Source organism: Protopterus annectens, chromosome 7.part0 (genome assembly GCF_019279795.1).
Source record: "Protopterus annectens isolate FY-2018-M chromosome 7.part0, PAN1.0, whole genome shotgun sequence".
In the NCBI taxonomy this organism is placed as follows: Eukaryota; Metazoa; Chordata; order Ceratodontiformes; family Protopteridae; genus Protopterus; species Protopterus annectens.
Window position 1 is genome coordinate 1,322,369,173 of NC_056739.1, and position 25,140 is coordinate 1,322,394,312.

A 25,140-nucleotide genomic window follows, 5' to 3' on the forward strand; every position below is an offset into this window, starting at 1 on the left:
CCTTTTTGTCAATGCCACTGTCTCCAACCCATATAACATAGCTGGTCTCACTACCCTCTTGTAGACCTTCCCTTTCACTCTTACTGGTACTCGTCTGTCGCAAATCACTCCCAACACTCTTCTCCACCCACTGTATCCTGCCTGTACTCTCTTCTTCACCTCTCTTCCACACTCACCATTACTCTGAACTGTTGATCTCAAGTATTTAAACTCATCCACCTTCGACATCTCTACTCCCTGCATCCTCACCATTCCTCTATCCTCCCTCTCATTCACACACATATATTCTGTCTTAGTCCTGCTGACCTTCATTCCTCTTCTCTTTAGAGCATATCTCCACCTTTCCAGGGTCTCCTCCACCTGTTCCCTATTCTCACTACAGATCAGAATGTCATCTGCAAACATCATAGTCCACAGGGACTCCTGTCTGATCTCATCTGTCAACCTGTCCATCACCATTACAAATAAGAAAGGGCTCAGAGCTGAACCTTGATGTAATCCCACCTCCACCTTAAACACATCCGTCACTCCCACCGCAGACCTCACCGCTGTCACACTACCCTCGTACATATCCTGTACCACTCTTACATACTTCTCTGACACTCCCGACTTCCTCATACAATACCACAACTCCTCTCTAGGCATTATGTCTTCTAAAGAAACAGCAGCAGCAAATAGTTCACAGTATCACAAGCTCTTGTTGTTATGAATTTCCTAGGAATATTTGACGTGTAATATAAAGGTATACCATGCTTTTACCTGCAATGGTTACTGAGTAAAATCTAAATGTGAATTGACACCAGGGTAGACTTTTGAGTTTTAAGTATAGATGACTTAAGGTTAACTATGCCTTTTATCAAGTGCTAGTCTTGGATAGCCATATTTCTAGTGGCCTTTACTTCCAATAAAAGAGCTCCTGGAGTGGTGCCTTAAGTGTAAAGCCCTCCCTACTTGGTTTTCCATCAGGGTGCACTGTCACTGTTTACTAATCCTTGCTTTAAGCCTATTGATAAGCCACTGATAAAAACTTTAATCTATCGGTCAGTTTGCCTGCATTCTTTCATAGCAACTTGAACAGAGATGAGTAATCACATAGCATGAATGACTGTGATAGCTGAGATTTTATGTGGACAGAACCAAATTATTCAGGAAATTATTCACGTTTTGTCTCTTTCTCTAATAAAAAAATGGATTCAAAGTTACTTTGTCTTTGTGCCTTTCTGTCTGTACAGGTTCTGTCATAAAAAGTTTAAGAATTTGCCTTATGTGCTTGACAAGGGGCTATGTCTCTGTCATTTTTTTCAGAAGCACATCTTTAGATACATGGGCTTAACTGAATATCTGCAAAACACTACAAACTGGGTGTTATCTGTAGGCTTGTCTTCTTACAAACCACACAGTCTGGTATTTTCCAGTGATGATTGGGACAAACTTGGGACTCTGTCTTGTTGTTTGACAAATAATGGGCCTCCTGTGAGAGTTGCACATTTACAGTAACAATGGATCTGGATGAGCAGATCCATGCTTGTTGAGATACATTCCCTCCTTCCTCCTGCATTATGCAAACATAGTCTGGAGACTTACTTACTTTATTTGATAATGTTGCTTACTGTACTTTGCTTTTAGTTGTAACACCTACAATCTGGTGATGATAGTTGGCAGAACATTGTGCGTTAAGGAAAAGGGTTACGGCCTGGAAAGATTTTAGTTACTCCATTGGCTGAAAGCCTGCAGTTTCAGTACTTTTGGTTTTTGGGGATGGACTTGTTCATCCATCTCTTTTATTGCAGTAAGGATAAAAAAGAAGAATATACTGGCATGTGATGAGTAACACTGACATAATATAAAAAATGCCAAAGAATGTAGGCAAAATGTGAAATTTCAAACACTTTATTCGCATCAAAGTAAGGACTTTTATTCATAGACTTCTTCAGACTGGAAAGTATATAATTTTCATTTTTTTTTCTCCTTTGCTCTGAGTAGAGAGTGGCTTGCAGTGGCTTACAAAGACATTTTAAAGTAAACTGCATTGTTTTGGTATCGAACAACTAGTTGTCCAGTCGCAAATACTGCTGGCAAGGCCAATCCACCATCATCTACTGTTGGTTTAAAAATTGATCTGAAGTTGTTGTTTTCATTTGATCTTCAACCTGTGGGACACTGATCCGGGACAGATCTGTCTTGGCTGCATTTCTCCAGCATCGGAGCCATGCTCCTTGCCTACCCATAATGCTCCTGTCTCCTTCCTCTTTTTAGATCTCATTTGCCGCTCTCATAGCAAGCATCATGATCCACTGCTCCTGTTTTTTTATTTTTTTGAGGGGGTAAGCTAGTTATATTTCTACAGCTGTCTTTCACCTTCTCTCTTTTTCTACCACCCCTATCTTTCTTGTGCTCAGGTGTCTGTGTATATAGCAAAGCAAAAAAAAAAAAAAAACGGGATTTATTCCCATTTCTCTCTATCCTTTTCTAGTGTGTGTGTGTGTGTGTGTGTGTGTGTGTATGTGTGTGCGACTGCTGGTGGGTTTTTCTCTCTGCCATGGCAGAGACACCCAAACTGGGGTTTACAAAGTGCACAGAGTATGGCCATAAGCTTTCCCCCATGGATGGCCACACTCTGTGAGTTGTGTTTAGGGTTCCAGCACCTCAATTCCTTCTACTCAATCTGTGCAGGGTTCAAGCCTCACCCATTGATCGACAGGAGGAATAAACTGATACTTAAGGGCCTCCTTCCACCTCCTACTGCGGAGGCCCAGGATACCTCTTCTGCTACTACCTCCAGCCTGGCCTCTGGACTCAACCTCCTGCCAAGAGGACTGGGGACAGAGAGAAGCACAAGCACCGGGAAAGGCTGAGGAAGCAGTCCCCTGACCACTCCTCCTTGGCTGAGCCACTGGCGATATCTCGCCCGGGCCTTACCTCGAGTTCCTTCCGGCTCCATTCCCCCTTGCTTCTCCCTAGAGCTGGAGGTGTCTTGGAGCTGTTCACCGGTGTCGGCTTCACTCTCAAACACCTTCCAGATGACCCACCTGTGCAAAGGGAAGATGCAGCACTGGAAATTTTGAAAAATGAGTCATCCAGCCCGTCAACCCAGACCAATCGAGATTAGGCATATATTCCAGGTTCTTTTTAGTGCCAAAGAAAACAGGGGACTTGAGGCCAATTCTGGATCTCACTACCCTGAACCTGTCAGTTGCCAAGACGAAATTCTGGATGGTCACACTCCAATCTATCCTGCCCTTTCTGCAGGAGAACGACTGGATGTGCTCAGTAGACCTTCAAAATGGACACAGACACTCTTGGAGGTTTGTCTGCCAAATGGTTGTGATTTAGCTTAGTTAGGCCTATATTATAATAATATGCACATATATACACATGCATTTTTATAGGTAAAACTAAAGAAAATGGGGGACTTGAGGCCAATTCTGAATCTCACTACCCTGAACCTGCCAGTTGCCAAGACGAAATTCTGGATGGTCACACTCCAATCTATCCTGCCCTTTCTGCAGGAGAACGACTGGATGTGCTCAGTAGACCTTCAAAATGGACACAGACACTCTTGGAGCTTTGTCTGCCAAATGGTTGTGATTTAGCTTAGTTAGGCCTATATTATAATAATATGCACATATATACACATGCATTTTTATAGGTAATGTTTTGCTAATATTTTTTATTAACATTTTATGTTTCTATTGTATCATATATACTGAGCTGTTTTTTATAAGTAATTTGTTTAGATATAAGCTGATACAAAAGAATGGCAAAGTAAGAAGTCTTGGATTTTTAAAAAGGTTTTATTGAAAGGGAACCACTCCCATGTTTTAATTAGGTAATTGTAATTAATTAACTGCAATGTGTTAATGATTGAAGTTTTAAAATGCTTGGTTAGATAAGATGACATTGTCGCTAAGGACTCAAAGGACAATCATAAGGCCTTCTTTAGCTATGTTAGAAACCTGGGAGGAAACTCCCAGATATGCTCAGAATTAGTTCAAAATGATGTAAAAATTACTGAACCTACTGACATTGCCAACATACTGGCTGACAGGTTCAGTGCAAACTTCCCCCCCCCCCTCCCCTCCAAAAGGTGAGATATCTATACCAGAGAATTATAGCCCCCCCAAACATCTCTAACGCTCAGGCGAGAACTGCTCTCTCCAAGGCAAAAAACACAGCATCCATGGGACCAGATGGTGTCCCCGGATGTGTGCTCCACGAACTCAATGAGGAATTAAACCTGCAATTAGGGCAGCTGTTTAATCTTAGCCTCACCTCAGGTTTCGTGCCTAAGGAGTGGCGTACGGCAACTGTGGTCCCACTTCACAAAGGCGGTGCCTCCACCGACCCGGGAAATTACTGTCCCATCAGCTTGACAAGCTTGATCTGCAAAGCTATGGAGAGGATCATAATGGAACTCATAAATAAAGACATAGGAGACTTGCAGACTTTGGATCCAACCCAGTTTGGCTTTGTCAAGGGCAGATCATGCCTTTTAAACCTGGTTGACTTTTTCGAAGCAGTCACCAAGGCCATTGATGAGGGAAAGGCAGTCCACACAGCCTACCTCGACCTGGCAAAGGCTTTCGACACAATACCCCACTCGGGTATCATCGATAAACTCATCAGCTTAAATGTAAACCCATACGTCACAAGATGGGTTGCAAACTGGCTAAGTGACAGAACCCACAGGGTCAGAGTTGCTGGCGCCATGTCAGACTCAAAGCCTGTCAGAAGTGGTGTCCCACAGGGCTCAGTCCTGGGCCCTCTCCTGTTCGGCATCTACTTTTCAGAAGTACAAGCAAACACAGGAGGATTATGGCTGACAAAATTTGCAGATGACTGCAAACTGGGCGCCATAGTAGAGAACACATCTGACACAGATATCCTTCAGAAGGGTCTTATAGAAACGGATAACTGGTGCCAGAGCCATGGCCTAAAATTAAACGCCAAAAAATGCATAGTCATACCCTTCGGGAAAAACAAGGTTACCCCTAGCTACCATATAGGCGGCAACCCACTAAGCACAGAAGAGGTTATCAGGGATCTGGGTACCCAGGTTGACAGTAACCTTTCATTTGACACTCACGTTGCCAAAGTAGTTAGGAAGACCTTTTACATTGCCCACCTGATCATGAAGGGATTCACATCTAGATCAAGGGAAGTCATCGTCCCCCTGTACTCATCACTCATCAGACCAATGATTGAGTACAATGCCCCATTCGGAATGTATCTGACACGACACCTGCAGCAACTGGAAAGGCCCCAAAAGTTCCTCACCAAAAGGATAAAGGGTCTCAAAAATATGTCCTATGCTGCCCGACTGAAGGAACTTCAGCTCTACTCAATCGCTTACCGTCTGCTCAGAGGTGACCTTTGCCTGACATACAAGGCCATGTCCAACCCAGAATTGATGAACATGCTTCACCTCAAAAAAATCTAGAACCCTCAGAACTACAAGGGCAGGAGACTTAAACATTGACACGGTTATTAATAGGACGTGCTGGAGGGACAGATTCATCACCCAGAGACTCCCTATGCTGTGGAACAAAATCCCGGTACATGTGAGGCAGAGCACCTCGCTGGCTGTGTTCAAGAGAAATCTTGACCAATGGATGGGAGATCGCAGATATACCCCAGGGATTATCTCAGTGTCACTGCTTGACAGAGGCACAGCAAAATAATGGGCATAGTATCCTCCAAACTAAAGGGGTGGCGGAAGCCACAAAACTCTGGACTAGGCTTATAAATGCCCTTGGGCAGATAGCCTAGTATGAACCTATGAATACAGTCTAAAGAAGCGATCTGGGTAGATCGCAAAAGCGCTTACTCTCTTTTTGTATAAATAAAAGGTAAATCTGTCGTGGAACTCTGCAACTTCTTTATTTTACTATTTTGGTACTTTTGTGTCGTTGTTAGAGTGAACTCAGTACTCTGTCCATTTTCCTTGTATCAGTGTGTTGTTGGGAGAGAGACTGAGACATGGCAGAAGGATATGATACGGAACCAAATGGTTTATATGGACAGAATTCTAATACCTGCACACAGAAAGAACATTTTAATCATTTTAATTATGGATAATAACCCTCTGATGTTAAAACCTGTGTTTTCCGAAGACTGCACTGTGGATACAAATGAAGAAATGAGCATGGCTTTTCGAGATAAGTATAGGAACATAGAGAACAAACTTTATAAATTTAAAAGGCTGCAGTGGCAGCGGTTCCACATGGAAGCATCATTGAGATATAAAATAGTACCTAGAGGTTTAAGGGTACTAACTATGCCGACATACGGAGACCAATACCCTCAGTTATTAAAAAAGTGGCAACGATTGAACCTGCAGCTCAGCTATGATTACATGCATTTACTTATAGATTTTTTTCTACCACAGGAGAAAGAATTGGCAAATGAACTGAATGAATTACAAGATGAACTATATGCAACATTCAATATGGATGTAATAGCTGATAAAATGGATATTTTACATGAAAACATTCTGCAGTATGAAAAAAGATTGCAGAACATTAAAAGTAAGAAATTGCAGTGCGACATGAATGATTTTCAAACAGGGGCAGTCTTTGTTTGGTTCAAACCATCTAACATGAACAGGAACCAGCAAACCAATTGATTAGAACACGATGATGGACATATACACCAGCCAACTGAGAGAGAAGAGGTACATGCAGGAAATGAATCACCTGAGAGACAAACGCCTACACAAACTGATATGATGGAGCGGCAGGCAAATAAAACACCACCAGGGAACTTGCCAGTATGAAAAAATCCTAAGGGTATAGTTAATAATAATTCCAAGAAGGGCCCTCCACCTCCTTTTTCAATGCAATTGAGGGAGATAAATGGGACTACCATTGAGCCGTTCGTACTGAACACACATCACCCAATAAAGAACAGATCGAGGTGCAGAGGCCAGAAAGCTCCTGTACGATACAACCAGATAACAGCAACAGGACAAACAGGAATGAATACCCGCAGCAGGAATCAAAGGGGCTGGTAGTGAACCTTTCATCTTTTGAATTAACAGGTGCGCATTTATCAGTTTTGAATAGAGGCTTATTGTTTATACCAGCGCAGAAAACTGAGATGGTTGAATTAATAAAAGAATTAAAATTATTTGGTAGGACATTGACTCTTAAAACAATATTTAAAAATACAGATGATGTGCATTTTAATTGTTATAAGAAACCTAGTAGCTTTATACCTAAACCACATCCTATGGTAGAGTCTTTTATATCTGTTTGTGAAAAAGAGATATGGGATGTTTTTGAGCATGACAGACCTAAACATTTTTATAACTTAAATAATGATGAAATGACTGCACTAAATGAATTACGCAACTTGAAATCTATTGTGATTAGACCGGCAGACAAAGGTGGAGGCATTATTGTCATGGATAAAAGCTTTTATATAGAGCAAATGATGAATTTACTATCAGATGATGAAACATATGTACAGATTAGTAATACTGTTTTAAAAGGAATACTAGATATGATTGATTTTTACCTTTTTGATATGTTAATGACGAATATGTTTTCAGAGGAACTTTTTAAATATTTTAGAATGGAACATCCTATTATTCCTATTATATGTGGATTGCCAAAAATTCATAAAAATTTAACATGCCCCCCCCCCCCCCCCATGAGACCCATAGTCTCTAGTAAAGGTTGGGCCACAGAACCATTGTCAATTTTTATAGAGAAGAACTTGCACCCTGTCTGAGATACCTGTGACGCAATTTTGAAAGACACTAAGGCCTTTTTACAGAAGTTGTATACACAAAGGGGTTGCATCAGAACTTTCTTTTAGTTACACTTGATATCAATTCCCTTTTTACAGTCATTCCTAACCAATGGGGAATTGAAAGGATCAGAGAACTACTTATAAGTAAGCAAACTTTCCCCAATGACAAGGTTGGAATGATAAGTGGATTACTAGAGATAGTCCCGGAAAATAATGCTTTTAATTTTCTGGTGACAACTATTATTTACAAAAGATAGGCGTAGCTTTGGGCACTGCTTGTGCCAATAGCTACACCAATCTAGCTTTGGTACAATGGGAAAACACATGCTTACTGCAAGGACATGAGTATAGCAAACGTGTTATGGTATACATGATTTGTGGACGACCTTTTCATTTTAAGGGGGAAGTCAGAAACTGAATTAAAAGACTTCATAGATTATTTGCATACAACAACAAACTTTTTGAAATTTACTCACAAATATTCTTATGATAAAATTGAATTCTTGGATGTTATGGTTGAAAAATCAGGGTTAAGAGTCATGAAAACTAGTTTATATAGGAAACCGACAAGGAAAAATTGCTTACTGCATAAAAGTAGTATGCATCCCAGACATGTTAGTAGAAATGTCCTGAAAGGACAGATGATTAGGAATATGAGAATATTGAAGGATGAGTTTATTGGCAGAGGCTATTCCAACTCTTGAAATAGATGCATGTGTCACTGAAACACTGGCAGTAAGAGGAACGAAAGGCCATCCTTATTTCTCAGAGGGAATAGAAAATCTAGAGACAAAGGATAGACAACACAATGATACAATACTATGTTTTCCTATTACTTATGTCAGCAATATAAATGTGTTTTGCAATGTTTTTAAAAAGAATCGTAATATTCTAATTGCATCCAAGGATTTAGAAACTGTAATAGACTCTGCACCACACTTTTCTTTCCTTAATAAAAAGTCTTTAAAAAGGCAGCTATACTATAAATCGCATAATACTATACATGAAGTTACATCACAGAGGAAAGGTACTTACCCCTGTAGAAAATGTATAGCATGCAGATATTTTTTTTCCTGCAGTACCTTTTTTCATCCAGTGAGTAAATTTAAAATAGAAGCAAATATATATGCAGACTGTAGAACTACTGACAGTATATTTCAGTTTTTGTCAAATATGCAAAGCATACTATATAGGTAAAACGAATAGGATGCTAAAAGAATGTATTCTAGAACATATGAGAGACATTGCAACAGGTAAAGAAACTAATGCTCTAGCCAAACATATTCAAAAAGGAGGGAAAGAACATAATTTTAAATTCTTTGTGCTTGAGTTAGTTAAGAAAGGCCTTAGAGGAGGTGATATAAAAAATAAAACTGAAGAACTAGAACAGAAGTGGATTATAAAATTAAATGCAGATAAACATCCAGGAATAAATGATGCAGTATTACTTAAACCCTTCCTTAAAGCACGACATTTGAAGCACTAAATGTTTATTTATGTTTTTAATATGACATTTAACTATATCCATGCCTTATTATATAATATGTTGCCTTTGCTTTATGTCTGTATGTATAATGAATTCAAGTATATTAAGTGAAATTAAGACTTTTGTCTGCCAAATGGTTGTGATTTAGCTTAGTTAGGCCTATATTATAATAATATGCACATATATATACATGCATTTTTATAGATAATGTTTTGCTAATATTTTTTATTAACATTTTATGTTTCTATTGTATCATATATACTGAGCTGTTTTTTTATAAATAATTTGTTTAGATGTAAGCTGATGCAAAAGAATGGCAACGTAAGAAGTCTTGGATTTTTAAAAAGTTTTTATTGAACTCCCATGACGGCCTACCAGCGAGTTGACTTTTTCGTGCGGCTTTTTCCCGAATTTTGTACCAGTGGGCCGTACGCGAGAGATTCTGATACAAACTGTATTTCTTGTTTGAAGTCCGTTGCGCATGCATATTATCGTCTGTGGGGGATTTTGGTTTTTGTTTCGCTGGGCTATTCATTTGGTTCATTGAAAACAGTTAAAAGGCAAATCGCGCTGGGGAACATTGCGTTTGCTTGATTTTGCTACATTGTGTATACCTTGTTTAAGCGATGATATTAATTTTGTTGGGGTTGCCTCGAGCCTGATTTTTCTAAGAAGCCGCAGAATGTTAGGGTTTCTTCTACGACGCAGTTGGTTGCCGTGTATTACGTTGTTGAACAAAGAAGGCTGCCGAGATGCTCCGCTTGATTGTGCTAGGTTAGTAGTAGGGCAGGAACAGTGTATTCTAGCAGTGTGAACGCCGGTCTCTTGCTTAGGTCCTTAGGTAAGGACACTATGCTGAAGGTTTCTCAGGAGGCAAGGGTTCAACAAGGCACGCTTCTTACTAAAACTTCCCGGGAGAGGGCCTCTCCTTAGGTTTCTCAGGGGGGCTTTCAGAAGTTTTTGTTAGGTGCTTATAGGCCCTCTTCAGCTGCCAGGCTTTCTGTTTACTTACTCTATGAGTAGGTTAGTGAGGTGACTGTGGCTGATAGGCTTTCTGTTGGAGCTCTTCCATATAGAGAAAAGGCTGAAAATGGCTGAGCTGATTTTAGAGATTCTTCAAGGCTCTTCCCCAGGATTAAGATTCTGTTGTGTGAGACCTGCTTTGATGCTTCTGATCTGGAGGATTCCATGCCCTCACCTGATGAGACCTAGGCTTTCCCTCTTTTTTTCTTTTTTTGAACCATGTAGTTCCACTTTCTGGAACTCCTGTGTGAGGTTTTTTCATTTTCAGCTGTTCTGAGGCCATGAGGGAATTCTGAATTTCTGAAGGATTTCCTGTACTCTTGCTCCTCCTGTAGGGAATTAAATTTTTTTCAAGAGCCTCCTAAGTATTTTCCTTAGATTACTCTCCTCCCCTCATGACTGTTTCTCCTAAGAGTGCAGAAGCTCTCACAAGCTCTTGTTAGCTCCTCAGGAGCTCCCCATAGCTATTGGAGGGTTGTTTTTCAGGGGGTTCTTGTTGTTAAAGCTTAGGAGTCCCTGCTCCTCTGTTAAACTGTAGAAGGTGTTTGCTTGGGTGTCTAAGGAAATGTTGTTTAAGAGTCCTTACTTAAGATTAGAAAGGAAAGGGCAATTATCAGAGGGTACATAGCAAAAGGTGTTAAATCTCCTGTCTCTGATAATGATGATGAAATTATAGGTGGGCAAGAAGGTGATATTTCTTCCACTGAAGGTCAAGGGCGTTTGGTGCACAAGGCATATATGCTGATGTAAATTGTTTATTTGAATTCACAATTGAGGGAAGTGGTGATAGCAGCTGTGAAATCTTTGAGTGTATTTCATGGCTGGAAGGAAGGGTAATTGTGGCAAGGTAAGCAGTTTTGCAGTGGATTTGGATGCTCCTTTACAGTCTGATGTGTTGTTAAAGAGACTGGTGGGACAAATTTTCTGCTACAAGGACTATTGAAGTTTGAGCGCCTGAGGTTGTTAAATGGTTCCCAGTGGAGCCCCTTTAATTAGTAGCAATTGGTTAAAGATTTTGTGGGGTCTTAACTCCGAAGTTTCCCAGAAATGGCCCTGAAATCAAATGTAGGTTTAGGCCTAGAAAGAACCCAGTCTAGGGTAGATCTAAGTTAGTAGGGCTGGACACAGCTCCAGCTTATGGGCAGTCCCAACAGTTAAGACTTTCAGGCTCCAGAGGTGGATGGGTGGGCAGGGGCTTCTAGGGTGCAGGAGAGATCAATCTTTTCACCTGCCCATTAGGTTCTGGACTTGGCAGTCTTTCCTCCACCAAGCAGAAGTTTCACTCCAATTCAGAAAATTGGTGCACTTTTTGCTTTTTTGCTGGCCCCTGCCAATCATTTTATCACTCAAGTCAGATGGGGATTGAACTCATTCATCTCAGCAACTATAGATATCACCTTTCCCAGAAAGGGATGAGTCAGAAGGCAAGTTTCTCGAGAAGGGGGCTTAAAATTTTTCCTCCTTTCCCAGAAGGGGAAAGGAGCAAGATAGGGGCTATGGTTACTAGTGATTAAGCAAATCACGTTCTGGAGATATTCTATGGTACTATCCTCAACGTTACAGGGGTACAATTGAGACCTCTTCCTATGCATGGACGCAAACAATACCCTGATCCATCCAAGGAAGCCACCTTTCATATACTTCATAACTCAAGGATCTGCTGCCGTCCTATATGTGGAGAACTGGAGGCAGAATAGTCTCTCTCTCTGCTGCATTCTTTACATTATCCACTGTGAGCATCTAAGCTTTCTGGTATTCACTATCTAGTGTTTTCACTTCAGTTTTGGCTCACTCCCCTCTTACTTAGCACTCTCTGACTCATTCTGCTCAGAAAAGAAAATACTCTTCTGCTACAGCAATTCAACATATCAAAGAAAATGCACTCACTAATTTTCTATATCATTGAAAAAGAGAAGCACAAAAGGACACCTCTGCAACAATGTCATAAAGCACTGATTAGAGCCAGAGCAGCACTTTTCTGGCCTGAGTCTAGTAACCTCAGTCAGACATGCCAGTGGGTGTGACATCTCCTATCAACTACCAGATCAGTTGCCAACCGGACAAGGACAGTGCTCTTACACCGACATTCACAAAACTATCTGTCACTCAAGCATCTTCAACTCTGGCATCCTTCAATCAAATGGGTTCCAAAAACCTGCTGCAATGGTGGAAGCTGTTATGGGATGTGCTTCCCATCATCAAAATACATAGGACTCATCAATGGATCATCCTGTAATAAGGATTGACACTCACTCCCAAATATTGGACTGCCTCAACAAGGAAAAGTCTTGGGTTCAGGATTTTTGTTGGTGGCTCCAGAGGCCTCGGACCAACCTCAGGACTCTCAAAATGGCGCCAGAGAGCATAGACATCTCGGACACCACAGGCTACACAGACAGTAATGGGAGATGAACTACAAATGTTAGTCTGCCAGACTACAAGGATGTCACAAGTCCAGCTTCAGGTCCAGGCATATACATTCATTGACCAGACAACTGGACTTACTTCTGGTCTTGTGTAACAACAAGCCTGACATGTTCATCCTCTCATGCCAAGCACAAACACAACACAGAACTGTCAAGTAAGGGCAACTGACAAAGGAGCAGATTTTTCTGCCTGCCAGGTGCACAAAACTAGCAGATGTATTAAGCAGACCTGACATGGCACAGATGGCGAAGCAGACTGGAGGGATGTTCAAATCAAGATGACAGTCAGTGGAACGGCGCATCAGGACGCATCAGAAACATGGCTACTCCACCAGCAGCCAATCTGTTCGCTTTCTGGGTTTCACCACCAGCAAGTAAAAGTCTTCCAAACTTCTTTCAGAACACCACTCAAACCTTCTATGGTTTGGTCTTTCTCCTGCTCTTCCAAAGGTATTACTAGTGCTTCAACAGGACAGTTCAAGGATGATTTTGATAGCTCAGATTGGCCTAAAGCAGGCCTGGTACCCACAGACAGGATGAGCAGAGGATGATTTTCCCTGCATTTACCTCTGATTCCTCATCTGTTATCTCAAAGATAAAGTCATCTGCTCTGTGTCTCTTTCCCATCTCTCTCTTTTGACGTCATCTGCTCAATGTTGAAACATGGAAGGTCTCAGCTTCCTCAACAAGTTTTAAAATGACATTACAGGGGAAGGAAGGCCACCTCAAGGTGAAATGTGCAGCTGGAAGTTTGAAGGAAGGCCTTTATTATTTTGGACGCAGAAAAAATTCTAGATTTTTTATTTTGGTGTGAGAAAATTGACTGAGATTTCCAGACAAAGGTTTGTCTTTCTCTTCCATTTCAGAGCCTAGTTTGAGTTTTTCCTTTTCTCTTTTATTGTGACCCACCTTTGTTTCTTCCTTTTCCTTCAAAGTTCTTTGTGCAACCCCTTTTTTAGAAGACCCCCGTGCTTGTGACTTAGATCCTTGGGAAATATCATTTTGTGTCTTAGAGCCCTACTCCTGCTTGGGTTTGAGCGGAGTGGCTACTACTGCTGAAAAATTTTATTGTTGGACTGCTAGCTGTTACTGTGCTATATTTTTCTTGAAGAGTGTCTGTCTGAGTTGCAGGCCCTTATGGTAGTAGAGCCCTGATTTTTGGCCCTATGGCAGTAGAGTTCCGTCTTTTTCTCCTTTATGCCTATCATGGCTTCTAGTGTGGCTTTAAACCAAACTATTCATTTGCCTACGTTTTAAACAAACTTCAAATTTAAGGTACGCTTTTTTACTGCACATCAACACTGCACTATTATTTTTTGGTGACTAAGCAGGACTAACATTTTTGAGCGTTCTCAGGCAGTACTAATTTCTTTTGCTTTAAGTTCACAGGGCAAACTTGTGTCTTTTCACAATAGTTGCTTTGGATTGCTGTTTTAATATGCTTTTTGTTATTCCCATCATGGCAAAAAGGCATATTGGTTATTCCCACTCAGGTTCCTAGGGGGACTGGGCCTCAAGAGGTTCCAGCTACCATTAGGTCATAACAGCATCTAGGAATGTGCTAACTAACTTGCAGTGCAGGGTGGCAACTAAGGATATTCTGGATACTATCTGCTCTAGTCTATGGCTGGTTTTGCCACAGCTGTTTTACAAGGCATGTTGTCAGCTTTTGCTACTTTTGTGTTGTTTAGCCCCACATTTTTTATTTTGCTCCCCTACCCTCAGGACTGCAGCAAGGGAAGGGAAAATACAGAGTACAGTTTGGAAGGACCATAAATGTAGATGTGTAGATGTTACCCTTGCTACAGACTTTCCCTCCCTCCCTCCCCCCCTTCCTCTCTCCCTTCCCTCTGTGTGGGTGTGGTGGGTGGTCTTATATTTTTTATATATATATGTATATATATATTATGTATATTATATATTGTTTATTATTGTTTTTTTTTTTTTTGTCTTTTGGGTCTTTGATCTCTGGGCAAGAAAGGGGCAAGAAACTATCGCGTCGGTGCGCATTAGTAGTACTGATTAGTACTCGCCGCGTCAGTGAGCATGACCCGACCGCGAGCCTTATACTGGTATATCGGGCCGACTGGGACGCGGACTATACCCAATAGTCAGGACTGCAGCAAGGGAATCCTCGAACATCTACATTTATGGTAGGTACAAAACTGTACTTTTTAATTAGGTAATTGTGATTAATTAACTGCAGTGTGTTAATGACTGAAGGTTTAAAATGCTTGGTTAGATAAGATGATATTGTAATACAGTCTGAAGAAGCCATCTGGGTAGATTGCGAAAGCTCTTACTCTCTTTTTGTATAAATAAAAGGTAAATCTGTTGTGGAACTCTGCAACTTCTTTATTTTACTACTCTTGGAGGTTTCTCTGCCTCCGGCTGGGGACCAGTCATTACCAGTTCAGAGCACTACCCTTTGGTCTCACCACAGCCCCCAGGGTTTTTACTAAAGTGATGGCAGTGGTAGCAGCTCACCTGTGGCTGCAGGATTTCCAGGTCTTCCCCTACCTGGATGATTGACTCCTTTCCACTCCCTCCAGGGATCGACTCTGCCAAGCCAGGGATTTCCTTATCTAGACCTCCAACCAGTTGGGCATCACCGTAAATCTCAACAAACCCCTGTTGGAACCTTTTTAAGTTCTAGATTTCATTGGAGCCCAGTTATATACCATTCAGGCCAAGGTTTTTCTGACACCAGACAGACTTCAGTCCCTAAAACATCTTGTCTTATGCATGTCCACCAGCAGAATTTGTCTTATGGGCGTTGGGGTCCATGGCGGCCATGATCACCCTCTTACCAACAGCTTGGTTACACATGAGGGTACTCCAATGGATTCTAGTGGTCCAGTGGTCATTTCTAAATCTACCATTGTCCCATCCTGTTCTTCTATCCTGAGCCTGCAGGGATTCTCTTCTCTGGTGGGTTCAGTCCCCGTTCCTTCTTTGCGGTCGCCCATTAATTCTTCTCTCTGCGCTGACCACGGGGACCATGGACACCTCCCTACTTGGGTTGGGGGGACATTGCTTGGGTAGGACAGTCCAAGGCACTTGGTCTTCCCTGGAGACCCAGTTGCATATCAACGTCCTGGAGATGAGGGCAGTGCTATTGGCATTGCAGGCTCTATATGCCCATCTTTCCCTAGGGACGATTGCTATCCAGACAGGCAACATGGCGGTAGTCTGGTACATCAACAAACAGGGGGAACCAGGTCTTATCCCCTTTGCCGCGAAGCCATGAGATTGTGGACGATCTCCACTAGCCGTTTTCTGGTGGCAACGCACATTCTGGGGTGGTCCAACATTCTAGAGGACAGGCTGAGCAGGTCTATCCTGATGCCTTATGAGTGGCCTGTGAATCCTTCAGTAGCGAAACAGATATTTCTAAAGTGGGGTCAGCCTTGCTACGATCTCTTCGCCTCTCCTTCCAGTGTGAAGTGCAGTGAGTTCTTCACTCTGAATCCCCCTTCGAGAGAGTTTCCCCCCAGAGACGCTGTGGTTCATGCTTGGCCCTCCGGTCTCCTCTATGCTTATCCTCCACTTCCCCTGATTCCAAAACTCATTCAGAAAGCACAACACTTGGGGAGCTTCGTCATCCTCATTGCCCCCTTCTGTCATCGTCAAGTATGGCTCCCCCTCTCTGTGGTCTCATGTAGTGTGTCCTCCTTGGACGTTGGACCCGGTTCTGGATCTGATTTCACATCCCTCAGGGATTCCCCATCCAGATCTGGCCAGTCTGAAGCTCACCGCTTGGTTGCTCGAGTTCCCAGGCTGTCTTCTCTGGTTAAGATTTTGGTAGCGGCTCATAAATCTTCCACTAGGAAGGTTTATTCGAGTAAGTGGAAATGTTTCTTGATTTGGGCTTCTCACTTTGATTTGGATCCCTTCACTGACCCGGTGGCTGTTATCTTAGAGTTTCCGGCAGGTATTTTGCAATAGAGTGCCAGTTTTTTTACAGTTAAAGTTCAGCTGGCGGCTCTTTCTAACTTCCACATAAAGAATAATTCAGCTTCTCTGGCCTCTTCTAAGCTCTGTAAAGCCTTTCTGGAGGGTACTTTTCTTCTTAGACCACCAATCAAGGACCCTACGCCTCTTGGGACCTTACATTGGTTCTTCTTCAAGCCTTGGTCATTTCCCCCTTCGAACCTGCTACTTCAGTGGATCTGCAGTTCCTGCCTTGGAAGACAGCTTTCCTGATTACCATTACTTCAGTTAAGAGTGTCGGAGCTTCAAGCCTTATTGATTAAGCCTTCTTACATGATCTTCCATAGAGACAGGGTATCTTTAAGCACTAATCCTTCCTTTCCTCCAAAAGTGGCCTCAGAATCAACCATTAATCATAGGTTCATAGGTTCATACTAGGCTATCTGCCCTAGGGCATTTATAAGCCTAGCCAGAATGTGTTTGGCTTTCGCCACCCATTTTAAATTTATTTTGCTATGCCCTTTTTCGAGGTTAGTATACTGTGCCTCTGTCTTAACAGTGACACAGAAGTGATACCCGGGGTAAACCTACGATCTCCCATCCACTCATCAAGATTCCTCTTGAAGAGAGTCAATGAGGGACTCTGCCTAACCTGGACTGGGATTTTATTCCAGAGTGAAGGGAGCCTCTGGGTTATGAATCTGTCCCTCCAGCATGTCCTATCAGGTTATCAATCTCTCTGTTTTCTTTCCAACTTTTCAGACTAAGGGAGAGTATAAATTGCACTTGCTGGATGTGCATAGGCAATTACGTTTTTACTTACACAGAACTAAAGCCTTTCGAAAATCTGATCAACTTTTCATTTCCTACTCTAAGCCCTTTTTAGGGAAACCTGTATCGAAGGTCACCATTCTTTGTTGGATCTCTCAGTGTATACTCTTGGTGTATTCATCCAAAGGATTGTCTCTGCCAGGTCAAGTTAAGGTGCATTCTACTAGGTCTATGGCTACTTCAGGTGCCTTTTGGTCCAGAGTCTGTTTGGATGACATTTGCTCAGTGGCTACCTGGGCATCTTCACATACTTTAATTTCTCATTACAAGCTGGATCTTTTATCCTGAAGCAGGGCATCCTTTGGCCCCTCCATGCACCGGAATATCCTTCCATGAGGGCCTCTCGGGTTTTTAGTAGCTGGGGACTCTCTCCCACAGGTTGAAGACCAGATAAAAACAAAAACTTCAGATAAAGAAGTTATGTACTCACCATAACGTTCCATCTTAGTTGTTGCTTTTCATTTGTCTTCAACCGTCCCTCCTTCCCCCTGCCTTATATGGGCTGTGTGGTTGTCTGGCTGGAAAAAACATGGCCTTTTCTTGGCATCTGTGGTTTGTTCTTATGATACATATGAGTTATTGTGCCCAGGGGTAAAGGCATTCAGTCAGGTTGGGATGCTATGGTGGGCAGCAAACTCGATCTGAGGGGAGGAAGGGAGACAGGGGCATTATGGGTAGGGGAGGAGCTTGGAGCTCGGATACGATGCTGGAGAAATGCAGTCGAGACGGAGCCATCCTGGATCTGTGTCCCACACAGGTTGAAGACAAATGAAAAGCAACAACTCAGATGGAACGTTGTGGTGAGTGCATAACTTCTTTTTTTCATGGAAGACCTTTGTGTCTTGACCACTTTGTAATCGCTTCACACTTTCGCCTTGTTTAGCTTTCCTCTGATTCTATTCTCACAGACTTTGTTTTTATTTTACCTATTTGTTGATTGGGTGAGTTCACTGAACACAATCATCCCTTTTCAGGAGAGACATAGTAGCATCTCTGATTAAATCACTTGCGGAAAGTTTCACAGTAGGCGATTTGGGATAGAAAGGACAAAACCCTATACTCTGGACACAGGAGCACTAGACGTAGCACATAACAATTCATAGCTTTAGTCTTCTGTGCCTACTGCTGGAAAAGTAAAAATGTAAATTTCTTATTACTTTGAGTTCTTCCCCACAATTACTCTTTGCAGAAGGACTGTGAAGTTAGATCCGAGAGGTTCTGGTGTTTTATTGCTTGGTACCTTTTCATTATCTATCTCGTGTGAGTGTGGCTGTCTTTATCCTTTTTCTGCTGCCTTGATACCATACAGTGGTTTTAATTAAAAAAAAAGAGGATTCACCACTCTATACACAAGTAGTGCCTTGTATCTTGTAAGCTGAGGATTCACCACTCTGTACACAAGTAGTGCATTCTGCATTGTATCTTGTAAGCTGAGAACGGACTACTTTGGGATAATTTATTAGCATTTTTGTTAAGTTTTCTGTACTTTTGATCTTTCCCTGGAGTGTGGATGAATGAAGCTGTGAGAGAAAATTGTTTGAATACTGAAATGATAACTTGCCTCTACAGAAGCACAAAGGATGCTGCTACTACTTAGAAAGTTAAAGATGGGTTACTGTCACTCCTTAAGAAACTCTGATTCTCGCTTGTTAATATTTTGTCTGGTAATGAAGGTACTTCCTAACAATAGCTTGTTTTAGAGTCGGGTTCCTGGTGGTATGTTTTACATCTGTCTGCAGGTCATTGAGAAGTCGCTTACATACAAAACTGGACTCTCTGAAAATGGCTCCTACTCAGAAATTTTATTTTATGAATTTTTTTATTGGTTTGAGAATTCTGATGTTGTGAAGACTGTCCGGTTCCTAATAATTCCTTTTGCTGTCCCCTTCACGTTGCAGTTTGAACTTATCCTATCCATAAGTTTCACTTCTAGCTGTGGTAAATTTGCATTTTGATTGGATGTCAGAATTTGTAGCATAATGACAATAATTGAACGCATCATTATTGGGGCATTTGGTTGCTGTATTTTGATGGCTTAACTTTTTTTAAATTGCTACTACTGAATTGATGTAAAAGTCTAATCTTTCTGAATACATTGTGTAATGTGTTCTGGAAGCAGTCACACCATTTTTGTGTGCGACTCATGAGACCGTCACACTTAGTTTTGTGTAATGCCTAAACTATGTAGTTTTCTAAGTCACTGTTCCAGTCATCTCATATGTTTACTGTACATAAAGTTAATGTTTCTTTTGAACAGCTGTAGTGAGTGAGCATGTGTCATCTATACTTAATTTTTATTTGCATGTCTGTTTCATATTCATTTTATTTATTTGTTTTCTTACAGCCATAAGTTGAAACTGACATTAATTGTTAACCTCTTTAAAAGCACTTGGTAACTAAACTCTGCTTTGTTTATTTTTTTTCTTTTATTATTAAGAGAAAATCACAGTGAGATTGAAAGGCGTCGTAGGAACAAGATGACACAGTACATTACAGAGCTTTCTGATATGGTACCAACTTGCAGTGCTTTGGCACGAAAACCTGACAAACTTACAATTCTTCGTATGGCAGTCTCTCACATGAAGTCCATGAGAGGAACAGGAAATAAATCCACAGATGGTGCATATAAGCCTTCCTTTCTTACTGAACAGGTATGCAGTTAAAATAGTCTTCTTTACTGTGCAAATTGACCTAGTAGCCTGGAAATGTTGATTTTGACATTGGACGTATTATATCATAAGGCTGCTCTAACTTCGAATGTATAGGACACGAACCCTGCAGGACTGTCTCTGCTTGGCATTTAAAACTTTCCCATGTTACAAAAAATTCTTCCCCTTTATGTATAGTCCTGTTTTACAGATAGCTGATCTTTGGATTTCTCTTGCTGGGAATAAGGTTCAGTGGCACCTATACATGGTCCCATGTTACCATTTTTATTTTCAGAATTTCAGGCGAATTTTACTGTTTTTCACAAGGATTTTGATGTTTTCACTTCTCATTTAGCAGTTTCTTTTGACCCCAGAATACTCTGTTGCACTTGTCAATATTTAAAGATTAGCTTATCTGCTCCACTTTCCCTTTCCATTTGCTGTTTTCTTACTGTTATATTATTGCTGCACAGATGTTATTAGTTTGTGGGTTTTTTATTTCTTAACTTGGGACTAGTAATCAGGGGATAGCTTTCTAGTTCTACTTTTGTTCTTTAGACATTGAATGTGCCTTGTAGTTTTGTCAGCTGCCATTTGCTTATTTTTGGAGTTATAGGTGTGTTTGTTGCTTTTAACTTGGAAACTCTGTTTTTGAGTTTGTCTTTCATAGCTGTCCTTTTTTAGCTGCAATTGGTCCATTTCTTCTTGGTTTGTAATTTTTACTAGCCCTGTTTTGGCTGCCAGTTGTAGTTGTCAATAAGTCTGAAATGTGGAAAGTGTTTTTGTGGAGTTATCTTTTTTGGCATGATTTTTTGTTACAGTCAATACAATTTTTGGTTTGTCCTTCTCACCAGCTCTGTTTGACTTTGCTGTTACATTTTTTGTTGTATACTGATGTGGCTCGTGCACTTTAATTTGTTTGCTCAATTTATATTGACCCTGGCTCTGGGTCAAACCAGTTATCAAGATGATCACATCTTGTTGGTACCGAGGTTAATATTCTTATCTGCACTGATCACTGGTTCCTGATTAAATATTGATTTCCTAGTAAGGTTTATGCCGATTTGAAGTCATTGAGTTTGATGTTGACCTTAATTCTCTTTGGTCAACTTTGGTGTTGGTGTACTTCAGCAATGTGGGCATTTTGCACTACCAGCAGTTCTGCTCAGCACTAACGTCATATCCACTGACACTGACTTTTATTGTTGAATTTGGTGTCAATGACATTGAAGTTGATATGGACGTTGGCAGAACTGGCTGTCCTCAGTACTGACCTTGAGTCTCAAGAAGTGCATTGACGATACCAGCACCCAATTATTTTGTCTTTCAGCTTTTCCCAGTTAGGGGTCGCCACAACGGAACTCAGGTTTGCTAATGATTGGCAGTAGATTTTTATGGTGCCGAGTTGCCAGCTCAATGCCCAACCTTCAACAAAGGCACGCTCATTCACGCATGTCTTTCGGAATGCCACTCTACCGCGGGGAGGACATGCAGACTCCACACACAAGGCACTCCCCTAATAAAGTCTTATTTTACCTAGGTGTGAGCCTTAGGGCTACGACCCATGGAGACAGATTGATCAGGGGACTCAGCATTGTCAGATCCTACCTCAGTGTTATCTGAGTTCACTCTTCATTGTTAGAGTTTGAGTACTCCTTAATTTGGAGACCATTAACATAAGTCTGCACCTACACTTCTGCCTTCCTTTCCTGCCTTAAGATCTAGATCCTAGAAATCATTCCATGTAAGCATTTTAGGGTACCTTCACTTGTAATTCAGTACCCCAGGTGCTGGTCTGTTTTAAATCATACCCTCTGTTCTCTTTTATTTTTATGATTGGAGGTGGAATTTTCTTATTTACCTTGTTCCAGTGTGCCACTTTGCTTCCTTTACTGCATGGGATTCAAAAGGGTAACTGATAGATGTTTTTTGTGTTTCATTGTTGCAGTCATCACCTGTGGGTTATCCCTGCTGTGGTAACCCTCGGCCAGCCCGAATACCAGAGTCACTGTTTCTCTGCATTGGCTGCTATCGCTTGTTGACTGATATCAGGTCATCAGGGCTGTAAAGGAAGGCAGCCAACGCCATTACATCAGTCTTTCTTGCTGTGGAGCCCGTAGCAAAAGCAGTTTGCAAGTGTGCCAGTCGGTCGCTACCAGAGCACGAATTACAGCTGGAAACGTCTAAAGCAAAGTACCCTGTTGGGGATCCTTTTTCTTGCACTAACCGATGACCGAAAAAGTTAACAATTGTCTCGCCTGTGGAAAGCAGATACCACACCGAGACTTCCATTCATACTGCATCACTTGTTTAGGCCCAGACCACGACTTCCCCCGTTGCCTGTTCTGTGCCCTCTTTAACACAAGAACCATTTGTCATAGAGCTTTTATTGTAGATAGGTATTTTCGTCTTCCATCTTCGCATTCTGAAATGGCGTCTGTGAGCCAACAAACTGTAGACATTCTGAAAAAATGTAGAGATAAAGATAGAGACAGACCACACAAGGCTAAGCCTTCCAACGATGCTACCGCTAAGCAGGTAGTCAGTTCTCCGGAATTTAGTGAGGCGCTATTGCAGCCCCTGATGCCCGATACGATATCTACACAGGCCTCTACCGAGACCCTTTCGGACTCCAATATGCCGCAGAAATCTTCTTTTTCTTCCAAGTCTTTGGTTGTCTCTGCCTCTGTTGTGTCCAGAACCACGACCCAGGCACCGGCTTCTGAGGAGGCCTTTCGCACTACCGATTCTAGACAGAAAACGTCTTCTCATCCGACTACCGTTTCTCTCAGACCGATGGATACTCTTAGGCCTAGAAGTCAGGCCACTCCTAGAAAATCTACCTCTAGCCACCATCTTACTCCTGCTCCACCACCCCAAGCCCAAATGCTTAAGATGGCGGAGGATCTTATCTCCCTTATCAGAGGTAGTCAAACCACAACTTCTGAAAGTAAAAGGCACCCTTCTCCTGAACTAATGACAGAGCCGGATTCTGAGGAATCTGATTATTCAGATTTTGAAGAGGAACAACAACCTCTGACTGCTTATGAGGATTCAGATGCAGAGGAATCCATTCCTTCTGCCTCCCCACCAGAAGACCTTTCCTTTGGGGAAACCCTTCACACCCTCAGGGAACATTTCCACTGGGAATCTCAGAACTTCCCTCGGTCTAAGAAAAGACTAAGAGAGTTTCTAGACCTGCCCCAGCACAGACCCCTGGCCATCCCCCCATCTTAGAATTGGTGGATGATGTTTTCCATGAATCCAACTTAGCCCCTGACGTCCTCCCACCTGCTCCCAGTAAACCTGACGGGTATTACAGAGTACAAGATTCTCACACATAACCTGTACAGAAATCCTGCTGCAAACCTGGAGGTCATTACACAGGGACCTAAAGGAGTTAAGGCTAGTTCTGCAAAGAGTTCTGGTACTCCTTGAAGGCTGTGGCCGAGATGTCAGAGAACTTTTAATAAACTACTTTTGGTGGATCCCTCTTTGTTGGTTCTTCGTTAGTTCTGCAAAGAATCCTATTCCTTCTGACAAGGATTCCAGAGCTCTGGACAGATGGGGAAAAAAGCATACACTTCTGCAACCTTGGCTATCAGAGCACACAACTGTCAATTCCATATGTTAAAATATCAAAAACACACTTTGGAACTGTTAAAGCAAAAGATTTCTACCTTTCCTGATTGTGCCAATTCGAAAGAGTTAGCAGATTTACTGCACTCTACTTGTCAAGTGGCCAAACACTAATTACACTGTGGATATGACACCCTAGAAGCCTCAAGCAGGACAGCAATGTCAGGATCTGTCATTAGGAGACATGCATGGTTGAAGAAGCAACCTCTCCCTGATCATGTCATGTCTAAATTAATTGATGCACCCTTGGATAAGGACCGCTTGTTTGGAGTAAAAGCAAAAGAGGTGCTTAAAAAGATGGAAGACAAAGCAAAATCTATGCAAACAGTAAAAGATTTCTTTCAGGTTCAACCTCCTAGGTTCAGCAGGAATTTTCCCTCTAAGTACTGGTTCTTTCCTGCACCTAGAAGACAGGGGCAAGGTAAGCCCCGCAGGGACAGACCACCCAGGCCGCTATCCCAGGGACAACAGAGAACCAAATAGTGGACCACTTTCACCCCAAAGGCAGGGAGTTCAAAAACATCCCTCTATGGCAAAAACTCTCAATGACTACCTCCCCCCCCTGCTCTCCTTTCACTCACCAAAAACTAGGAGGAAGGCTGTCCCTCTGCAAAGAAAATTGGCTCTCTGTAATAAAGGACCAATGGGTCTTAAAGATAATTTTTCAGGGATACAAATTTTCTTTCCACGGACTTCCAGTTCCAAGAGGGTACCCAGACTTGCCTCCAAATCACTGGGCAGAGGCATTGAAACAAGTCCAAACTCTAATATCCCAGGGGGTAGTCAAACCTGTTTCCGCAGATCAGACAGGCAAAAGCTTTTTTTACAGACTATTCCTTGTTCCCAGAAAAGATGGCACTTGGCTCCCCATCCTGGATCTATCCATTCTGACGATCTCCCTGGTGGTCCCTAAATTAAAAATGCTAACTTTGCAGCAGCTGCTGCCTATGCTGACAAAAAATGCCTGGTTAGTGACCGTAGACCTAAAAGATGCCTACTTCCTCATCCCCATAAGGGAATCCTGCAGGAAATTCCTGTGCTTCAGAGCAGGCTCACACAATACATTCAGTTCTCTGCGCTACCCTTTGGCTTATCTACTGCTCCCAGGGTATTCACCAAATGCTTAGGCCTGGCCATAGTATTTTGCAGGCAGAGAAATATACAGATTATTCCTTATCTGAACAACTGCCTCATTCAGGCAGAGTGCAAAGAAAAGCTGTTCCAGGACCACCTCTTTGTCAAAACTCTTCTAACTTCCTTAGGGTTCCACATCAACGAGAAGAAATCAAAGCAAACATCCTCCAGGAGGATCATTTTCTTGGGAGCACTGCTGGACACAGCATCCCAAATGGCCTTCCTGTCCCCCAGAAAAGCAGAGCTTCCTGCCTGTCTACTTTAC

General features: G+C 42.0%; 1 protein-coding gene across 4 annotated transcripts in view; it reads left to right on the forward strand.

Annotated features, from left to right (window-relative positions):
* ARNT2 (aryl hydrocarbon receptor nuclear translocator 2) overlaps positions 1 to 25,140 on the forward strand; it is a 2,296,360-nt gene that overhangs the window by 398,327 nt on the left and 1,872,893 nt on the right. For all 4 annotated transcript variants that reach the window (XM_044077930.1, XM_044077931.1, XM_044077933.1 and 1 more), the window contains one exon: positions 19,892 to 20,105. In XM_044077930.1, the coding sequence (XP_043933865.1) occupies positions 19,892 to 20,105 (214 nt within the window). The remainder of the gene's footprint in view (positions 1 to 19,891; positions 20,106 to 25,140) is intronic.